Genomic DNA, 22,596 nt, shown 5'->3' on the forward strand with positions numbered 1-22,596 from the left:
ACCATCTTCTATAAGTCAACCCAGATCCTGGCATACGCTGATGATATAGACATCATTGGTCTGCGGCTCTCTTATGTAGCAGAAGCCTACCAAGGGATTGAGCAGGCGGCAGAGAGCCTCGGATTGCAGATAAACGAGGCAAAGACCAAACTGATGGTGGCAACATCAGCGGACCTACCAATAAATAATCCGAATCTACGTAGGCGTGACGTACAGATAGGTGAACGCACTTTTGAAGTCGTCCCACAATTCACCTATCTTGGGTCAAAGGTCAGCAACGACAACAGCATGGAAGCTGAGTTGCGCGCAAGGATGCTGGCTGCCAACCGGTCATTCTACAGCCTGAAAAAACAGTTTACCTCAAAGAACCTGTCGCGACGGACGAAGCTGGGACTATATAGTACCTATATAGTACCAGTACTCACATACGCCTCTGAGACATGGACACTGTCCAAATCTGACGAAACCCTCTTAGCCGCGTTCGAGAGGAAGATGCTCAGAAGGATACTTGGCCCCGTATGTGTGGAAGGACAATGGAGGAGCCGCTATAATGACGAGCTATACGAGATGTACGGCGACCTCACTGTCGTACAGCGTATAAAGCTCGCCAGGCTCCGGTGGGCTGGCCATGTTATACGCATGGAAACGGACGACCCAGCCCGTAAAGTCTTTTTAGGCCGTCCACAAGGACAGAGGAGGCGTGGTAGGCCCAAATTGAGGTGGCAAGATGGCGTGGAGGCGTCCGCCATTAAGGCCGGGATAACGGACTGGCAGACGAAGGCGCGAGACCGTGAGCGGTTTCGGACACTCCTGAGGCAGGCCAAGACCGCAAAGCGGTTGTAGTGCCGGATAAGTAGTAGCATATTGATGTAATTTTTGCCACTTCGAAAATAAGCTTACACCAATGTCACAGGGATGCGTTGAAGTTTTACATGATATGTTTTAGAAGATATGATATTTCTGTACAATTTGTCTCAAGAAAGCAAGGCGATTGAATGCGTATTTTTGCTAATATAACAAAAAATACAAAAATGCTTCACGTGGGGCAAAATGGGCAGTTACGCTTGGGGCAAAATGGGCAGATGCTTTTGACATACGGCGCTTGGTGAGGCTATGGTGTTGTATTTGTCGGCTCAATAATGATAACAGACACAGTTTCAAAAGATTCGATTTTGTAGATTTAAACGTGTAAAAAATGTTTTAATTTTGATAACATATTTTTGTAAGAATTTTAAGGGCTTTCGTGACCAGCAAAACAAAAGATAGAACGAAAATAAATTTCACGAAACGTACGCAAAAGCATAGACCATTACCTAAGCGCAGTTGTTGTGGTCCATAATGCCCCAGTGTTTTGACGTTTCACAGTTTGTTTACATATGCCCATTTTACCCCGCGTGTCAAAATAGCTTCTCGTAAAACATCAATTTTTATTTTACACTGTTTTCATGGTTTTAAGTTGTTTTCATTCTAATTGGCAATTGTAATCCATAGATAAAGGGTGGAGGCATACAATAATGAAAGAAAACTTGTGTTTTGTGGCATATTCAAATGAATATTCAGTAAACTGCTTAACATGCCCATTTTGCCCCGCTTTCCCCTACATATGTACCAATCGCCAATTCAAGATACAACTACAACCCAACCATATACCAGTATCAGCTGATGATCTATCGCACATAAGCGAGCGGCGCGCGCAAATAAGAGGAAGGGGCCTGAAGGAAGAGAGGACGGGGGAAGGCACCGGGAGAGAGAGAGAGTGTGTGTGGCCAAAATTTTTGGCCATTTAAATTTTGTCCACCAATAGGGTAACTGTACCAGTTTTCGGCAGGGTAGCTAAAAACGTGAAATTCTGCACAAACGCAGTAGAAATTTTCACAAAGTACAATTTTGTAGTGAAAGTGTACTTATTTTTTATTCACATACGAAGTTTCACACCATTTCATTGCGTATTTTTCAAAATATCAAATAAATTGTGCTTTTTTCGGCAGATTTTCTGTCAGCCAATAGTTCGGCAGGTTTTGTGATAAAGAGAACCAGAACAGTAAAACAATGAAAAAGTGGTGTATATTAAAGGTTTTATGCTTATTTAATTTATTCTAACTTGTTCGGAATTTTAAAATCACGATAAACAGGTTATTTTTCACTTTAAATGCTGCCGAAAATAGGTACACAGTAAATGTTCATTTTTGACAGCTCAATGTTGTGGGCTCCTGCCGAAACTCGGAACAATAACACACCTTGGATTTGGCTGAATATTCCTTTTTAAACTTGATCAGAACACTACAATGCGTATATCGACACATAATATGACCTTTCTTATACCAAATATCACCAATTTTACGGCAAACAATGCACTAACTTAAGAGAAAAATAAATATTTGTAAGCCAATTCGCACCGTACGCTATAACCATCAAATTGTCAATGGCATCGTCGCATCAAAATGGCTGTCAAAACGGGCCAAAATAAGCAACATTTAATTAATAATTAAAGTGCTTTTTAACACCAATCTTAGGAAAGTAAGAGTGTTCAGTTGCTTTAAACATTTTTTTGTACCTATTTACATTGATAAAAACATTTTCTGACCCGTATTCGCGCTGCCGAAAATAGGAACACAGCCTGCCGAAAATAGGAACAAACTGCCGAAAATAGGAGCAAAAGCAATGTTTGCATTTTCACGAATATTTATGAAAAAGGGCTTTGAACCGGCAAATAAAAAAGAGTGTAACATACTATGATAGTTTATCAACCAGAATAACATCACTTTCATGAAAAATAATAAAAAACGTTTTCGTGTGAGCAATTTTTGTGAAACTGCTGCACTAGCGTGCCGAAAACTGGTACAGTTACCCTATACCGATATTGAAAAATAGTGTAACGATTTTGAAAACAAAACTTTTTTTGTATTGAACTGGCTTTTCAGACTTGAATTCACCCGTGCAGCCTTCAGCTTTCGTTTAACGTGGTTGAAATTTTCAGTTTCAACATTGAAGTGACTTGGAAAACCCTGTAAAGTGTTACGGCCAAGCTACACGTAGCGGACGACATCGGACGATGCCATAAATCCGTGGACGCCAACTGTCAAATCCCATACAAAATCGGCCCGCTGTGATCCGACACGGCCCGGCCCGACGCGAATCTCTTGTCTGCGGTCCTACGTTGTATGGCATCGTTCGATGTCGTTCGGTACGTGTAGCTTGGCCGTTAAACATCACTCGCGAGGTCGATCAGTTAACCTTTAAGTTGGCAACCGGATACCCGGGTATTTTTTTCAGCTTCGAACTGCAATAACTTTTGATTCATTGCTTTTATTGACCTGAAATTTTCCGTAGCCTCCCAACTTCTAATTTATGATTTTTTAGTGCATATGTTGTAATTTTAAACAGCCTGTAAGTGTTTTATTTTGATTTTTGTTTAACTCTACCACGTAAGTTGGCAACCAGCATACCCAGGTATTCCATACATTTTGTATGGAGAATGACGTTTCTCTTCTTCCTCTTTTCGTATTGTGCTTATTTTCGAGTCAAATTCAAGCGATTCCAAATTTCAAGTTGACCGTTATTTTTATCAAAAAATGAAAAAAACTTAATGAATAAATGAAATAGAAGAGAATATATGGTCTGCATTACTTACTTACAGCATTAAAATATAGAAAGCATTGTTTACCTATGAAAATCGTTATTTTTTTTGCATCAAAACGTGTGGAATACCCGGGTATGCCGGTTGCCAACTTACGTGTGTAAATCTGGTTGCCAACTCTACGGTTAATGCGAAGCAGAGTTTCGGATGTAGATCACTGCATAGAGCGTAATTACTTGAGTACTTGTCCGGTCTTATATTTCATCTTTATTTTTTCGGTGAATTTCTCTTCGATAAGGTTTACAGTTTACTTTCGCTTTCTGTTTTCTGTTAAGCGGCTACAATCATGCTGAAGTTCACTTCTTAGGTTAAGATATGGTTGCAATTATTGTGTCATGTCAGTTCTGGGGTTTTGTGCTTATACCAAGGTGGAATGTATAATGAGGTGTAGTTTTAGCGCTTTTGGCGATCCCCCCCCCTGGGCTCCGATTTTGACAGATGGTTTTCCGCTTGTATATGTATTGATGGATTGTTTACGTTTTGCATGGTCAATATTTGGTGGAGATCAATTTGGGTGAATATTTAAATTTATTAGAACAAAGCCCGTGATTTAAAATGGAAATTTTCCTTCGAGAACTTGAAGCGTTCGCCAAACGCGGAAAACTAACTGTCAGTTTTCTTCGTTGATTCTTCTTCCACCTAGCTGTCAAAACGGGCTTATAACTTGACCTGATATCTTTACGGTCCTTGGCTTATACGGTGTTTTTTTACCGTAGCAATAGACGATGCGCAATCTCAGATTGCGCATATATTTATCTGTCAAACGGATCGGTTTGATATATTTATCTGTCAAAAAAAAATTATATATCTCGGACATATAATCTTGAAAATTTATGCGCAATCTTGGCGCAATCTGAAATTGTATGGAAATGACGTTTATAGCTCAGAGTTGGCTACGCGAAATGACATATATTTTGATAAAACGAATATATGTGCAATCTGAGATTGCGCATCGTGTATTAATACGGTTACGCTTGCTGGCAAGGATGTTATAAGGGGAAGGGTGGTGGAATACAAAGCAATTTGACAAGCCGCCTCCTGACGTCCCGCAGTGCAAGTGACAGCGATTTGCGAGGGCGCGCGAGGGCTCGCACGCCATACAAGTTCACTGCTCCAGAGCAAGGTGTTATAAATGACAAGGTGAAGTTGTTCAGAGCAAAATGACATTTCTCGACTTGACATTTCTCTTCCGAGGGCTCCGGTATAAAAATCGGGGAGGGCTGGTGCGGGGTAATGAAATTTGTATGCAGAGAGTGACAGATGTCCCCCACAATGTCGCCCAGCAAAAGCGATAAAAATCAACCTTCTAAATACATTATCCTTGCTCCAGAGCCCTCGCAATAAAAAGCTTGCGAGCCTTGGAAGTGTCATATGAGCGAGACAGCTATGTCAAGTGTATGGCTATCTCTTTCGGGCAAGAAAAAAGCTCCGAAATGCAATGGTAGGGTAACTGTACCAGTTTTCGGCACGCTAGTGCAGCAGTTTCACAAAAATTGCTCACACGAAAACGTTTTTTATTATTTTTCATGAAAGTGATGTTATTCTGGTTGATAAACTATCATAGTATGTTACACTCTTTTTTATTTGCCGATTCAAAGCCCTTTTTCATAAATATTCGTAAAAATGCAAACATTGCTTTTGCTCCTATTTTCGGCAGTTTGTTCCTATTTTCGGCAGGTTGTGTTCCTATTTTCGGCAGCGCGAATACGGGTCAGAAAATGTTATTTTCTATGTAAATATGTACAAAAAAATGTTTAAAGCAATTTTACACTCTTACTTTCCTAATACTGATGTTAAAAAGCACTTTAATTAATAATTTTATGTTGCATATTTTGGCCCGTTTTGACAGCCATTTTCATGCGACGTTTAAACAGAGCAGCCATTGACAGTTTGATGGTTATAGCGTACGGTGCGAATTGGCTTACAAATATTTATTTTTCTCTTAAGTTAGTGCATTGTTTGCCGTAAAATTGGTGATATTTGGTATAAGAAAGGTCATATTATGTGTCGATATACGCATTGTAGTGTTCTGATCAAGTTTAAAAAGGAATATTCAGCCAAATCCAAGGTGTGTTATTGTTCCGAGTTTCGGCAGGAGCCCACAACATTGAGCTGTCAAAAATGAACATTTACTGTGTACCTATTTTCGGCAGCATTTAAAGTGAAAAATAACCTGTTTATCGTGATTTTAAAATTCCGAACAAGTTAGAATAAATTAAATAAGCATAAAACCTTTAATATACACCACTTTTTCAATGTTTTACTGTTCTGGTTCTCTTAATCACAAAACCTGGCGAACCATTGGCTGACAGCAAAGCTGCCGAAAAAAAGCACAATTTATTTGATATTTTGAAAAATACGTAATGAAATGGTGTGAAACTTCGTATGTGAATATCAAATAATTACACTTTCACTACAAAATTGTGTTTTGTGAAATTTTTTACCACATTTGTGCAGAATTTCACGTTTTTAGCTACCCTGCCGAAAATAGGTACACTGCCGAAAGCTGGTACAGTTACCCTAACCGCGCGGCTACATGAGGTGAAATATACAGCGAAATGAACTATTTGACAGGTGAAATATCTGACAGGTACAGCTAAAGGGTTGGGGGAGACACAACATCCGCTTTCGAAATTCTATTAAATATAATATTTTCTTAAGCAGAACATTCCCTAATTCGAAGAAATTATGAACTGTTGACTGAAAATTTACGAAATATTTGATACTGAAGTTTTTTAATGGATTTAGTTGCGATTTTGTACACGTTATTTGTTTACATTGCACATCAGCTGGTTGCTGTGATGCTTTATCCGTCAGTTATTTCGCTTGTCAAATAGTTCATTTCGCTGTATATTTCACCTCATGTAGCCTCGCGGTAAGCCATTTCAATCTGTCAGTTTGGCAGGCTCTCGCCACAATGGGATAGAAAGAAATAAAATACGTCAAAATGTTCAAAAAATTATGGATTGATTTTCAATTTGCGGCATTTGTATTTTATAATGCAATTACAATTTTAAAATTTACTGTAAACTGATAATATTATTGTTGATAAGATGATTGCTAAACTATATTTGTTGTGACTTGTGTATTAACAAAATGCATAATGATGTAAAATTTGTCCATGTCATAATATTTGCTCATTGATATGATTTTTCCCGGCATGTCAAAGCATCGTATCCATAAAGTGCACCTTTTTTCACATGGTTGCTATTCCGAAGTGTTGAGGGAGCTTGTGTGGAGCAATATCCCAAATAGCCAGAATTGCTTAAGCAGCTCATTTTGGCACGCTAAAGATCGCTGCTCTAATTCGCCTTTTGCAGTAGATAAACAGCATCAAAGTTCTATGTGGGTCTTTCAAACAGCGCCTAAGCAGCTTCCTTATGCCACGATGCCAGGGATTATTTTTCTGTGTGTTTTATTTTTAAGCAAGCGTCATCGATGAAATAAACAACAAGATTTGTTTCGTTTAAACACATATGTATATTTTTAAAACTTTTGTATTGATGAATTACACAAAATTTTACACAATTTACTGATAATTCACAATCACTTCACTCAATATTCATTCTTTAATTAACTTATCTAACTTGTACAGCAGCAATGAGATGATTGACGGCGTCTCTCTTTGACACTTTGACAAGATCCACCTTGTACCGATGCCATGCATTAAAAAGCTATAAAGTTCCACCAAGTTCGATACACACTCTTAACAAGCCTTCAAGTTCCACCATGAACCCTACACATAGTGCTAATCAGCCGCAAAGTTCCAAAAAGTACGATGTGCCTGTTAAAAAGCTCCTTAGTTCCGCAAAGTACCGTCTATCTCTTAATCAGCCACAAAGTACGACATCGGAACGATTTTTCGTTAAACAGCCCTAAATCAGCTATAAAGTACGAGCTGGCTATTTGGGATAATTACTATTTGGTTTCATTAAAGCATATAAAAATGGAAGAGTTACCGATTGAAATCAACAACAATAATGAGAGAAGTGACACTCTAGATACTACTACAACTCAAGAACAATCATCTTTAATAATGCAAGCGCAGAAAAAAACTAAATTTAAGACAACAAGTATCGCTGATCGCAAAAGAGTTATTAATGCGCTTCGAAAAGGGTGCAGCCCAGCAATAATAGCGCAGACTTTAAATATCAACGTGTCGACGGTATACAGCATTATCAAAAAAAAATCCAAAATACTCATCAAGTTGAGGCGTCAAAACGAGGAGCTCAGCATGAGAAAAAAATTAGTATAGACATAGGTAACAGCATTAGGGAATGGATTGCAAAATTAGCAGAAACCCTTACAAGAAACCTGATTTTTGTGATGGACAATGTCTTCTTTCACAAGAATGTAGAGGTGAAACAGGCTCTTGAAGATGGAAGAGATGATGTTCGTTATTTACCACCTTACTCCCCATTTTTAAATCCTATCGAAAATCTTTTCAGTAAATGGAAAGAAATAACTAAGCGTGCCAACGCAAATTGTGATGTAGAATTGTTGGAGGCCATAGAAGAAGGTGCTTCGTTGGTGACAGCAAGTGACTGTGAAGCAGCCCCGATGCATTAATGAGGAGGAGATAGTAGATTGAACTGTTCTGTTTATTTTATTAAAGTTTATTGTTGTGTTAATTAAAAACGAACTAAACAGCTATGATGTTTGCAATACAGGGTTTACCCAGCCAATCCGGCATCGTCAAAGCGTTATCGGTCGCCGTAAATACTTTTTCGGGCGACGTAAACCCTCAATTGGGCACTGTCATTTCTATTCGAGCCATGTGAAGTATGAATCGGGCAAAGTACAGAATGAAAGCGTCCTACTCTTGAAGGTGTCAAATCGGTCACTCCGGTGTGTTTGATCCATCAAGTTGTTTAAAAATACGTATTTTGCATGTTGTTTAACTTATTATGTATTATTTTAAAATTTTTACCTAATTAAATCACAAAACAAATTATATTTAAAAAAATAAATAAATCTAAATTGCATTCCCAAGCGCCACAGATTAAGCTTAAACGACTGGAAAATTGAATATCCATAGAAAAAAAATGAAAGCTCCACAGCTTCATTGGTTTGATCAATAGATGGCGTATTACAACTCATCATTATATTGCTATCCTTTTCTTGCAATGTGTTTCGACAAGTTGCATTTTATTATGACCTATATAGCCTTCTAACTTTCTGAGCAAAAATCTATATAAATGGTCGTGTGGTTAGATACGTGGGTATCAACACCAATGACCATTGCTCAAATCTCACTTGCTTTAGTGCTGGTGGTTTCCGTTGGAGTTTAGTATTTAAACAATCGTATCGCCGTTCTAGTTCTAGCGATGCATAACTTCAATGCGAAACCATACAACAGTACAGAGGAAATGAGAAAGCTCTCCTCCAAGCGATGAAGCTCAACTGGTTGGGGTATCCCACCAACAGATAGCGCCACCAGCTTTTTTGCTATTTTTAGAATGCATGAGTCGTTTGGCGTCTGCTAAACGAAGTCTTTCTATATTCCGTTTAGGTAGAGAACTTGAGTCGTTTAGAAGCCGTTTAGTGGTCGTTTAGTGGATTTGTGGCACTTGGGTTGTACTTGAATCAAAAATTTTAAAAAAGGAATTTGAATATTTTTTTATGTAATTAAACTTAACAGTAGTGAATTTTCTTACATATCAGTTAAACTACTCGCAAAAAAGTATTGTTTTACAGCTAGAAAGCAACAAAATATGAAGTAGGCCCAATTCATTCTGTACTTTGCCCGATTCATACTTCACAAGGCCCGAATAGAAATGACAGTGCCCAATTGAGGGTTTACGTCGCCCGAAAAGTATTTACGGCGACCGATAACGTTTTGACGATGCCGGATTGGCTAGGTAAACCCTGTATAGACAAAAATTTTTCATTCATTTTTTAATTTGTGTTTGAAACTACGATATTTCTGCTAACCCACTATTATTGATTTGACATCGATATTCCAGTCTAATTTTGTTTTTCGAATGCGTTGTTGATTTCAGATAAATGACCAGTTTTTTCAACTCATTGAAGGAAAAACACATTCTTTCTTTCATTTTACTTGTTTTGCTAAGTTCGCTAGCAACTAACGAGATAATTTGAGTTAAATTAGTACTTGTACATATATGCTGTGTTTTTTTTTGAAACGATGATAATTTTCAATGTTAATCGTAATTATGGAACAGGCGTAACAAACTGTGATACAGTAAAATTTACTTCACCCGAAAGATGCAATTTAAACGATATTCTAAGTGCCACAGATTCATTAAACGACCTCCAAACGGGGTATTAACGATTCAAGCTCTTAACCTAAAAGGAAAATACTTATACCTATTTCCATCTACGTTCCAATCTCGTGCCGTTTGCATCGAATCGCAAACCGCCTGCTTGGAATTGCATGCCAGTACGATCGAATGCGTGCAACCATGGTTGAATCGCGTTCCACTACGGTCCCCAAATAGCCAGCTCGTACTTTATAGCTGATTTAGGGCTGTTTAACGAAAAATCGTTCCGATGTCGTACTTTGTGGCTGATTAAGAGATAGACGGTACTTTGCGGAACTAAGGAGCTTTTTAACAGGCACATCGTACTTTTTGGAACTTTGTGGCTGATTAGCACTATGTGTAGGGTTCATGGTGGAACTTGAAGGCTTGTTAAGAAAGCGTACCGAACTTGGTGGAACTTTATAGTTTTTTAATGCATGACATCGGTACGAGATGGCTCTTGTCAAAGTGTCAAAGACGGACGCCGGCAATAATCTCATTGCTGCTGCACAAGTTAGATTCGTTATTTGAAGAATGAATATTGAGTGAAGTGATTGTGAATTATCAGTAAATTGTGTGAAATTTTGTGTAATTCATCAATACAAAAAATTTAAAAATATACACATGTGTTTAAACAAAACAAATCTTGTTGTTTATTTCATCGATGACGCTTGCTTGAAAATAAAACACAAAGAAAAATAATCCCTGGCATCGTGGCATAAGGAAGCTGCTTAGGCGCTGTTTGAAAGACCCACATAGAACTTTGATGCTGTTTATCTACTGCAAAAGGCGAATTAGAGCAGCGATCTTTAGCGTGCCAAAATGAGCTGCTTAAGCAATTCTGGCTATTTGGGATAGTTCACTCTAGCATTGAGTTATATGAACAATAAATCATTGCAAATAGATGATGAGGTCTTATTAATAAGGTCTTATTAATATATTAAAATAAATTTATTTTCATTTTACATATTGATTGTACAGTCTGTTCCCGAGTTACGCGGTTCTCGACTCACGCGGATTTCTAAATTTGACAGACCATATGTCAAATCAGTACAATTTGCTTCAAGTTCGGTAAAAATTTCATTTTTGCTAACAAATTGAAACCGCTTATAAGCCAGAAATATTTGAATTTTTCGCACAAATCATATCAAATAAATGATAAAGTGTATAAAAGTACTAAATTAAACCAAAAACTCTGAGTAATCAATAGTATTTTAATTAAAAACGTGAAATTCGACTTACGCGGATATTCGAGTTACGCGGATTCGTCGAGTACGCAGAAACCGCGTAACTCGGGAACAGACTGTATTTGCATTATAAAATACAAATGCTGCATATTGAAAATTAATACATAAGTTGTTGAACATTTTGACGTATTTTATTTCTGTCTATCCCATTGTGGCGAGAGCCTGCCAAACTGACAGATTGAAATGGCTTATACCGATATTGAAAAATACAGTAGAACGTCGATTATCCGGGGGCGGATTAACCGTCGGGCGGCTTAACCGTGCGCATAATTGTGACAGCTGCCCAAACATGCGGCGAAAATTTGCAGCTATAGTCAATGTGGTATTCTGCTTTGCTCCGCTTCGCTTGATGTCACCGTACCAACTCAACCTGTCGTATCCTGTTTGCAGTGCAATAGGGATGGTGCACCTCGCACCGGATTATCATTCCGTGTCGCCATCCCATCCGGACTTGTCATCCCTGTTTGTCATCATGGCTTAGTGATGGGCATGCTTGTTTACCACACCACATCACTCTTTTTTTTTGTTTGTTTTGATTCCCATTGGATTCCCATTACCTATGAGTGCAATTTAATTTCTAAATAAATTCCTATTCTCTTACATAATCTGTCAACCTAGCTGGTGGATTTCTCTTTCTCTGACAATGCGTTATGTCCTTACTCAATGTTTCCCCCGATGTTTGCGCTTCCTGTGTTCCCGATTCCTTATCAGCCAATTTCTCAATTTTCTTTAAATGGGCTACATTTCTCTTATAGCATCTGCTCGTTTCTTGGTCCTCAATCGTTACCCTTGATCCTTCTTTTCCTATCACCACAAATTCCTTTGGGTTGAAGTTTGTTTGCAGTTTGTTACCCGGGAGCATATTTTGCGCTAGCACTATATCTCCTTCTGAGATGGACGATTTGCGTGCTCGTCTCCTTTCATCTTCGTTTGTTTTTCCTTTCCATTTCCGCGTTTGGTCTTGATCCCTTATTTCCTCTCTTATTACGGCGGTCTCTACATCTTCCAATGCCGGTATTTTTGAACGAATGGTTTTTCCGTATAATAGCTCGGTAGGTGTTTTCCCTGTTGTGGAGTGCGGTGTTGTGTAGTACATCATAAGATATTCTTCTAAGTCCTTTTTCCAATCCCTTCCTAAACCTGCACTTATCTTTAGTCTTTTTAACAACGATCGATTTTGGCGTTCAACTAGACCGTTTTCTTGAGGCCAGTACGGGGTGGAATGATTTAGATGTATGCCATGCTCCCGGCTGTACGATTCTAATTCCGTTCCGACCAGTTGTTTCGCGTTATCTAATGTTATAGTTCTCGGGAACCCTAGTCGCGTAAATATTTTTGCCAACTTCCCTACCGTATCTTGGGCTGTTATTCTGGTCATTATTTCCACTTCTTTGTACCTACTAAAATAATCTACGAGTACCAATAAATATGAACCACGCGGTAATGGCCCTAGGAAATCAAGTGCAACGTCGACCCACGGTCTTAAGGGTAACGAGCGTCGTGTCATTGGTTCTGGCTTCCCCGGGTTTTCTACCAGACGACATCCCTCGCATCCAACAACGTGTTTTGCAACCTCTCGATCCATTCCGGGCCACCAAACTCTATTCCTTAAACGGCGTTTCATGACGGACTCCCCCGGGTGTCCTTCGTGGGCTAGCTCTAACATCCTTGGCCGTAGCGCTTTCGGTACAACTAGTTTGTTACCCCTAATAATCATATCCCCCGCCATACCTAGCTCTTCTTTGAAAGGGGCATATGGTTTGGTTTCTACCTCGTTCCAGCTACCAGATTGGAGGCTATCTCTAACCTTCAATAATTCTTCATCTATCTTGGCAGCGTCTTCTAACTCCTGTACGTCTATGGCTGCCGATTCCATTATGGCCCATATCATATGTTTATTTTCTTGCTCGAATGGAATTCCCTCTTTATTATCCACTAATCGCGATAACGGATCCGCTATATTACTTGAACCTTTCCTGTATTTTACCACGTAATTAAAAGACTGCAATCTCAACAGCCATCTTTCAATACGGGCACATGGACGTGATGAGGGCTTAAAAATGACTTATAACGGTTTATGGTCCGTTTCCAATTCAAAGATACGCCCTAGCAAGTACGGAGCAAACCTCTCTACCGCCCAAACCAATGCCAAAGCTTCTTTCTCTGTCTGGCAGTAACGCTGTTCAGTATCTGTCAAACTCTTACTAGCATACGCTATTGGTCTAGGTAGATCGTCTTGTGAGCCCTCGAATTGAACTAGTACAGCACCTACCCAAGCGCCACAGATTAAGCTTAAACGACTGGAAAATTGAATATCCATAGAAAAAAAATGAAAGCTCCACAGCTTCATTGGTTTGATCAATAGATGGCGTATTACAACTCATCATCATATTGCTATCCTTTTCTTGCAATGTGTTTCGACAAGTTGCATTTTATTATGACCTATATAGCCTTCTAACTTTCTGAGCAAAAATCTATATAAATGGTCGTGTGGTTAGATACGTGGGTATCAACACCAATGACCATTGCTCAAATCTCACTTGCTTCAGTGCTGGTGGTTTCCGTTGGAGTTTAGTATTTAAACAATCGTATCGCCGTTCTAGTTCTAGCGATGCATAACTTCAATGCGAAACCATACAACAGTACAGAGGAAATGAGAAAGCTCTCCTCCAAGCGATGAAGCTCAACTGGTTGGGGTATCCCACCAACAGATAGCGCTACCAGCTTTTTTGCTATTTTTAGAATGCATGAGTCGTTTGGCGTCTGCTAAACGAAGTCTTTCTATATTCCGTTTAGGTAGAGAACTTGAGTCGTTTAGAAGCCGTTTAGTGGTCGTTTAGTGGATTTGTGGCACTTGGGTAATGCAACCGGCGAAGCGTCAGCAATAACTCTTGTTCTCATGGAATTATCAAAAAATGTAAGAGTTTTACGTCCGCCACCATTGTTTTCAATTTCTCGAATGCCCCTTTTTGACTATTCCCCCATTCGAACTTGATTCCTTTATGTGTTAACTCGCGTAGTGGTGCCGTTATTGTTGCCAGGTTTGGCAGAAATCTTCCTAAATATGTTATTAGGCCTAAAAAACTTCGAACTTCTTCTGCGGAAGAAGGTGCCCGAAATTTTCGCAACGCCTCAATTTTTCCTTCTGTGGGTTCGATGCCGTGACTCGAAATTCTATGCCCTAGAAATTCGATCACCGGTACTTTAAATACGCATTTTTCCTGATTTAATAATATGCCCTGTTTCCGTATCTCGTCCAGAACCGCTTGTAGGGCCTCATCATGTTCCCTCTCAGATTTTCCGAAAACCAAAATATCGTCAATGTAATTGACTGCATTTGAACTGCATTTTGCTAACACCTGCACCATAATTTTCTGAAAAACCTCCGGTACTATCACAATACCAAACATGAGTCGTTTGTACCTGAATAGGCCCATATGGGTTATGAATGTTGTTATGTACCTACATTTCTCATCCAGTTCCACCTGGTGAAATGCATCCTTTATGTCTAATCTACTAAAGATTTTAGCCGATGTAAATCTAGGCAAAAAATCTTCTATTGTAGGCATAAAATGCCTTTCTCTTACAATCGCCGCGTTTGCTCTACGCATGTCAACACATAGTCTTAGATCTCCGTTATCTTTTACGATCGGTACTAGTGGTGAAACCCATTCACAGCCTCCCTCCACCGGTTCTATAATATCTTTTTCAAGCAGATACTTAATCTTCTCCTCTATCTTATCTAATAGTGCTATTGGTGGGCGTCGCGGATGTTGGCATACGGGTTGTACATCGCAGTCAATAGGTATTTTTACCTTTAGCCCTTTTATCTTCGGGAAAACGTTCCGTTGACTATGCTCTATAGCCTCATCCTCAATTTCAACCGACGCCTCAAATTTGCCTAATACCGTTAACGGCTTAGCCTTTTCTCCATATGGTAAAAATATCTCCTTGCACTCTGTTAGATTTACCCCTCTTTCTATAATATTTCTTCTGAGATATTCCCATGCTTTCTCGCTTATTATGTTTTTGTTGCATCCCGAATCAACTAAAACATGCAGCATCACACCTCCCACTTTAATCCGCAGCATCTCTCCCCCATCGCTGATGTTGTAGATGAAATTTTCTGTGCTTGATTTTCCTTCTTCTTCTTCTTCAGTCCGGTTTCCGATAGCCCTAACTCTTTCCTGTCGGTAACGTTTCGCCCCATTATTGTCATTTCCTCCTTGCCTTTTGGTGGATCCAGGTGTGCGGCACTGCGAACCAAAATGTCCGACCTTCTTACATTTATAGCACTCCTTATTACGTGCAGGACATTTTGGATCAGCCGCCAAATGATCCTTTTTCCCGCATCTGAAACACTCTCTCTTAACCGGAACCACTCGGTTAACCTGTTCGCTTGCATTATAGTCCCTTGTTTCGACTTTTCCTGGTGCGAGTATTTCTCGTGCCTGCCTTTTAACTGATTCGTGCGAGCTAACTACTTGAATCATTTGTTCTACATTCATCGCTTTATGTTGTAACAATTTTTCTTTTAGTTCATTTGGCGCGAATAATATTACTTTATCGATGACACTATTCGCTCTAGCTTCCTCTTCAGTCTTGCCGAAACAACACTTTTGGGCCAAACTTTGACACCTGAACGTGAACTGTTCAATCGTTTCACCCTGCTCCGGCTTTAGTGTCCAGAATTGATTCCGTTCAAAAACCTCGTGCTGCTTGGGACATAAGTATTCGTCCAACTTTTGAATAGCCACATTATAAGGATCGATACCTTGGCTCGCGTCTTCCTTTACATCCGCGCCTGGTATAGTGGCAAAGATTTCCTGCACATCTGGTCCCGCCCTTGCCAAGAAAATGTTTCGTATCTTCGTTCTGTTCTTCTCTTCGGTTGCCGCAATGATGAAGTTAAAATTTCTTTTATACTTAACCCATTCGCTTCTGATAGAATTCCGATCCATCGACCTAAAAAGGAAATGAGAAATGTTCCAAGTGTCCATTCCTTGAAACCATTATACATTATTAGCACACGTGCTCATTCTTTTGTTTGTCCACCCATTTTGTTTTTTTTTTTCTAAACCCATCTGACCCTTTCTCCATTTTCTTTTCTGTTCTCCGACAGATTCCTCTTTTTTTCCGTGTAGTTTGCGCTCCGGCAAGAAATCATATTTCTAATAAATACTCTCCGGCATTCCTTGTTTGCTTGCGATCCACGCATTTGCATGTGTATGCTTTTAACTCCTGCACTGCGGCTTTCATTTCATGTCTTGCGATCCACGCATTTGCATGTGTGTGTGTTTCTAAGCATGCCCTCCGGCGACCCTTTCTTTCTGATCATTCGCTCTCCTGCAGATGATCATAACACATAAACTAGGACACAGTTACACTTTGGACATTCACATCTACTACATTTATTATTAACCTTTGGTTTTTTTCCCTTTCTTTTCACAATTTCACTCGATCACTTTCTTTTGTTCACCGTTTTAACCTCGTCGCCAGTTGTGGTATTCTGCTTTGCTCCGCTTCGCTTGATGTCACCGTACCAACTCAACCTGTGAGCGTTTCTACATACACCGAGACTGCAGCTGAGAGATGGCTGTGAGAGAATTGACAATCGGTTTCTCACACCGGTGTGTGTAGAAGCTCTGAAAAGCGCCGAGATGAGACTTTTAAAATGATGTTAAAAAAATTCATTTTAATCGCTAAAATGAAGTCAAAAAAGTTTCTTTTACTTTTTAAAAATATTTCTACGATTATTAGACGGCAACAATGCAGACTATAATTGATCGTTCGCCATAAACTGTCAATTCAATTTTTTCTCAGCTCCATCGTTCTTTGCATGCCGAGGAGAATTCTCTCACCGAAAATGCTGTCAGTCGCTGTCAAAGCATGCTGTGAGTTATTTTCTCAGCTGCTTTCTCGGTGTATGTAGAAACGCTCTAACAGTTCCGCAGAGATATCCAGCATGAGCAAAGTGAGTTGATATATCAGGAGGGATTATCCAATGCAATTTGACGTGTAAAAACGAAAATAGGAAGAAAACCTGGTTTGACAGTAGGATCCATTACCGTAACGATGCGCAATAATAGATTGCGCATATACAGCAATTATCCGCAGTACGCGATACTCGATATACGCGAATTCGTAGTACGCGATTCCTCTAAATTTGACAGCTCCATGTGTTTTTTGCAAATATTTTAATTCTTTGAAATATTTTATGCTATTGTTGAATTTCCTAGATGTTCTACAAAGCATTTTGCATTAAATTTGTGCAAAAGATACCTGTTTTACAACAAAAAACATTAATGCAAAACTTTGTGGCGATATTTTTCAACCCTCGAACCGGTAGTGTAAACTATTTTTATATAGGAATCCGCAATACGCGAAAACTCGAGATACGCTATTATGCTCGGTCCCGTACGATAGCGTATATCGGATAATGACTGTATTCGTTTTATCAAAATATATGTCAATTCTCGTTGCCAAACCTGAGCAATAAACGTCATTTCCATACAATTTCAGATTGCGCCAAGATTGCGCTTAAATTTTTGCGATTATATGTCCGAGATATATAAATTGTTTTTTACAGATAAATATGTCAAACCAATCCGTTTGACAGATTAATATATGCGCAATCTGAGATAGCGCATCGTCTATTGCTACGGTTAAAGCATATCAAATAATGATTATCTTTATAAAGAAACAACAAATTATCATAATAATACCTTGAAAAGCTAAAAAATTGAGAAAACTCATTTCTCTTCGCATGCGGCAATAAGGGCGATAACGCTTTTTCGCATGCGATTTTATTGGACGCCCTGTCATATTTTTATATAGAATTTGACAGATCAGAATCAGCGTTGCCACCGTCCTAACGCATGTAGTGAGGTTCTGAGCGTGCACTTGGTTCTGCTGGTTATAAGTACACGTGAGCTATAAATATCTTGATTGCTTTACCTATCCGTTCAAATAGACATAGAGCGAGAACATTGCGCGGGACGATTCCTCGCGCGAAAAAAGTAGCTCAGTGCAAACAGAGCTACTCGGCTCGTGCGGCATATCTGCTACGTCTAAAAAAATCTAAATATCAAGTTTATTCACCAGCCAGATAAAATGAATAAATACATTAGAACACATTAAAACTCATTTTTTTATGTTTTTAAACAAAAAGCATGTAGGTTGCCTTGGCCAAATGAGCTACATTGATCTACGCGGAGTGAAATTTTGAGCTATTTTTTGTTGCGCGCAACATTGTAACTTTACTCTTCAAATAGACATAGAGCGACAACGTCTAAAAAGCCGGTGCTTTTTCGGTGTATGTAGAAACGCTCTCAGAATCAAAAAAGTTGTATCGGCGAATCGTTGTAACTCGAGGGGTTCGTAACATGGGGGACGCCTGTATAGGTATTTTCCACGTTATTTTGCAGCTGCTTGCTTTAAACAAATATCGACAGCCGTTTTCAAACTGAATATCAAAATGCTAATATGCCAAACGTTAAGATATTCCTCCTTTGATCAACTCATGAATCATTTTTATCACAATTAAAATTTGAATCAAAAATCGGGATCTAAGATGTCAAACTGCTTGTAACGAACTTTTGGCTACTTGCCAAATCGTTCTACATTACTTGACCTCGATCCTGCACAGTCCTTGGCTACGGGCCTTAGGTAACGATCAGAATCTTGCCGCATGCGATTTGGCCGCATGCGGCAAGAAAAGAGTTTCCCAATTTTCTAGCTTTTCAAGGTATTATTATGATATTTTGTTGTTTCTTTATAAAGATAATCACTATTTGATATGATTTTAGACTTTTGACATCTGAAATAAAATCATATGTGCAAATGTGCAAATGCATGCAAATATCAAATGATTTTGATTTTGCCGCAGAGCGCTTTCGGCAGATTCGCAAGTGCTGTCATTAACGTCAAATCCCTTAGGCAGCGGTAATCGCTACTGCGGGCGTGCGTGCGGAAAAATCAAAATTGTTTGATTCTGACGCATGCGGTTGCGGGCTATCACCCGCTGCGGGTGTCAAATTCCATACATTTTTAGAAAACGCACGCACGCCTGGATCAGCGATTACCGCTGCCTAAGAACGGTATCTCGGTTTGTGAGATTGAGCTACTTTGTTTCGCGCGAGAACTTCTCGCTCCACGTCTATTTGCACGGGATTATGCGACCTGGTTTCTACATAGACCTTGACGCAAAGTGTTCATGTGGATGCGATAAACATTGGAATCCATAGATTCGGTCAAAATCACTGAAGTCGTGTTGACTCGTCTGCTAATCTGTGGATTGCAAGCTAGCGTCTAAGTAGTTATTGAAAGATTTGGTGGAACTAGCTTGTTAGAAATCATAAATTGGTAAAATTTGTAAGCTTTTCTTATACAGTCAATTCCGTAAAATTATTTTCAACGTTTATATCAGGCCGGGGTATCGTCGTAATTCAACAGCTAACAAACAACAACTCTATTTGACATGGATGACCTTATCACATTAATTCGCACCGAAATCCCAGAAGGGCGTAAAAATTTACAGGAAAGCTTTTCTAATTTGGAACGGGTTGCCGAATATTGTGAGGATACCTATTATCGGTAAGTGCAGATTGTAAGGTTGAAACTAATATCGATGCTTGAGTAAGCGTGAGCAATGTACAGTGCCACTTTCGGAAACCGAACATAATTTCATTAAACAGCATTTTCTAGTATCACAGCAAATTTGCTTCTGTAATGTTTTTTTTTACTGTAAGCTATCCAGTAATAGATAGTTTTGCTAAAATTCGGCATAAATGTCCTGTTTGTGCTGTTTTTCAGTCTAACAATATACTGAATACATTTCAGTAATGCAAGTTTTACTGAAAATCATCAAAATAAATGTCAAATTTGTCGTTTCACTGGATATCAGTGAAACAAATTCCTGAAATTGCAGCAATTTATAATGTTAAATCGGCTTATTAGTCAACCAGAAGCTACTTCTTCTTCTTGTATTTGGCGAGAGGCGATGTAATCCTCCTATGTTGTTCAAACGCTTGTTTGAAAAAGCATATTCAGAGGCTTACTCTCTCTCTCTTTTAAAGACTTCGACTGTCTAAAGTCAAATGTCTTGCATGCCAGATTCTCAACACAGAACGTAATACGGTGCCCGCTTGCTCGTGACTAACAAAATGTTGATTTGGTAGGCGCTTACAGACACTGCGATAAAATTTCAGGTGAGATTGCGGTTTGCGGGTTTAATGTGATAGAATTGGCAGCCGTGCAAGTGAAGGAAAACTTCACACCACTGTGCTACACTTGCTTAAATTTCGTGCTGACTGTGAGTGCTTACCGAATCATCAAACTTGCTACGACAAAATACCGTTGATATCTTTATCAAACTCACGGGGGTTCGAATCATAATGGAATAGTTCAATCAATTAACAGAATGTTTCAAGCCGGTGGGCGAATCGTGCAAGCATTCTGTGGAGGTTTACAATCATATAATGGAGTGTTGCAACCAGCTTGTGGAATTTTGCAAGCATACTGTGGAGCTGTAATCAGACTGTGGGTACCGGTGTAAAAAGCCACGAATTGATATCAATGATGCTTTCTAAAAACATCATTTTAAGTTTTTGTATGTCATTCAGATGCATACATTTTGGGGTTTTGGGGTATTTATACCGGCACCCACAATTTGATGACAGCTCCACAGTGTGCTTGCAAATTTCTATAACTCGGTTGCAACACGTCATATGATTGTAAACCTCCACAGAATGCTTTCACTAACCGGTTGAATCATTCCTATAACCGGTTGAACTATTCCATTATTTGACTCGAAACCCTGTATCGCTTTACATAAGGCTAAATAATCTTGGCTAAATAAGGGGTACAGGGGGCTAGAAAAACTTCCTTGTAACCTTACGATGAATCCAGGATAAACCCTTTTTTCTGCGTGACGATTTAAGCGATAATAGCAGGGTTATGTTGAGGCGTTCGCTTTAAATGGGGCGGTCGCATAAATTAGGGCGTTCGTTTAAATTGGGGCAGTCGTTTAAATTGGGGCGGTCGTGTCGGTACGTTCGTTAACTTGCTCGACGTAACATGTCCGTCGTGGGTTAAAGTCTAGAATGGACAGTCCCCTCGTAGCTAAAACTAACTACTCGTAATACAGGGTGTCGAGTCATTTAATGCAATACAGGGTTTTGAGTCATGTAATGGAATAGTTCAACCGATTAACCGTAGTGTATGACCAAAAAAATACACGTTGTTCTACGACTGCCCACCTGGGAAGGACTATAAATTTTTATGGGAGATTGCAGTTTTACGGATTCAAAAGCTAATTTCTTTTGATCTGCTCGTCGAATTTATATGAAATTTTTATCAAAGATGTATCTTCTTGTTGGTTAACAGAAAACATGTTTTTCTGGAATTTTGAAAATTGTCTCACCGCATTTCTACGGCCGTCTACCCGAACAGGCCCATACATTTTGTTTGTGGGATTGTAGTTATGCGGATTGTAAAGCTTATAATATTTATTCTAGACAACATTTTAAAATGAAACTGGTCATAAATTTCCGTTATGTTGTTCGCTTACGAATAAGGTATAATTTTTTTCAATCAACTCGTTCTTCTTCAGTTCGCCGAACAACTTGAGTGTTCATGCCAGCCTATACAGGCTTTAGAGACTTTTTAGGCACCACGCATCTGGATCATCAGTCCTTTGCTACGGAAGGCAGTCCATACTAGGTTTGAAACCATGGCGGATATGTTGTTACATATCATGTGTTTAAACCTAAAATGAAACCTCCTCTCGTAGCAAGGACTTACTATGATACTGAATAAGTCTTGAAAGCCTACATAGGCATACATGAAGCATTGGACGTTACGCCAAATAGAAGAAAAAGAAGGATAATTAAATAAAATGATAATATTAGTACAGCGCCTACCACAACTATATGCACAGTCATTTTTCGTGATTTGCAGAAAATTCATAAGAGATAGATAAAAACAGTGAATGTATGAGTTGTGCAGAATACTATTTTACATCTTCGTATATTTCAAAAAAAATAACACGTTTTTACACGACTTATGACAAAAAAACAAATTTATGGTCGTATCATAACTATAAAGACACTTCGAAAAACAAGTTTATGTGCTAACTAACGCATTTAAAAATCGTTCAAAAATATAAATAACATATTCTAGAAAGGTTTTAAGCAAATATATTTTTAGACGATTTTTAAAAAGTGTTTTTATAATTTATTTTAAGGTTTTAAAGTTTATTAAGAGTAATTTTCAAAATATAGTTTTTTAAATATCAATTTCAAAAATTTAAATATTAAAAAAATATAAAAAAATTCGCCTGTATATAATGTTTTGTAAATGCAAACCAAAGTATGTAAAAAGATTTTCAAAAATTATTTTGAAACTCCCATGAAAACCTTATCAATTTTGTGAACAACGGTTCAAAATT

At 38.8% G+C, this 22,596-nt stretch overlaps 2 protein-coding genes across 4 annotated transcripts in view; one reads left to right on the forward strand and one right to left on the reverse strand.

The window, feature by feature from the left end:
- Positions 1-13,950: 13,950 nt before the first annotated feature.
- LOC121592349 (uncharacterized protein K02A2.6-like) lies at positions 13,951-16,708 on the reverse strand. Of its 2 annotated transcripts, none has more exons than XM_041913758.1 (2): positions 16,570-16,708; positions 13,951-16,493 (listed from the first exon to the last, which is right to left on the reverse strand). In XM_041913758.1, exon 2 carries the CDS (start codon positions 16,145-16,147, stop codon positions 14,045-14,047), a length of 2,103 nt encoding a protein of 700 aa, XP_041769692.1. In that variant the 5' UTR covers positions 16,148-16,493; positions 16,570-16,708; the 3' UTR covers positions 13,951-14,044. The 2 variants fall into 2 exon arrangements, with proteins under 2 accessions (XP_041769692.1, XP_041769686.1); XM_041913752.1 differs by having other exon boundaries at positions 13,951-16,149; positions 16,237-16,708.
- A 2,664-nt stretch (positions 16,709-19,372) lies between these two features.
- LOC121591474 (abl interactor 2) overlaps positions 19,373-22,596 on the forward strand; it is a 42,065-nt gene continuing 38,841 nt past the window's right edge. The window contains exons 1-2 of one of the 2 annotated variants that reach the window (XM_041911996.1): positions 19,373-19,511; positions 19,576-19,742. In XM_041911996.1, coding sequence (XP_041767930.1) covers positions 19,627-19,742 — 116 coding nt within the window. In that variant the 5' untranslated portion in view covers positions 19,373-19,511; positions 19,576-19,626. Of the gene's footprint in view, positions 19,512-19,575; positions 19,743-22,596 lie in introns of those variants that run through there. The other variant, XM_041912004.1, reaches the window with a different exon arrangement.

This window comes from Anopheles merus, chromosome X (genome assembly GCF_017562075.2).
Source record: "Anopheles merus strain MAF chromosome X, AmerM5.1, whole genome shotgun sequence".
In the NCBI taxonomy this organism is placed as follows: Eukaryota; Metazoa; Arthropoda; class Insecta; order Diptera; family Culicidae; genus Anopheles; species Anopheles merus.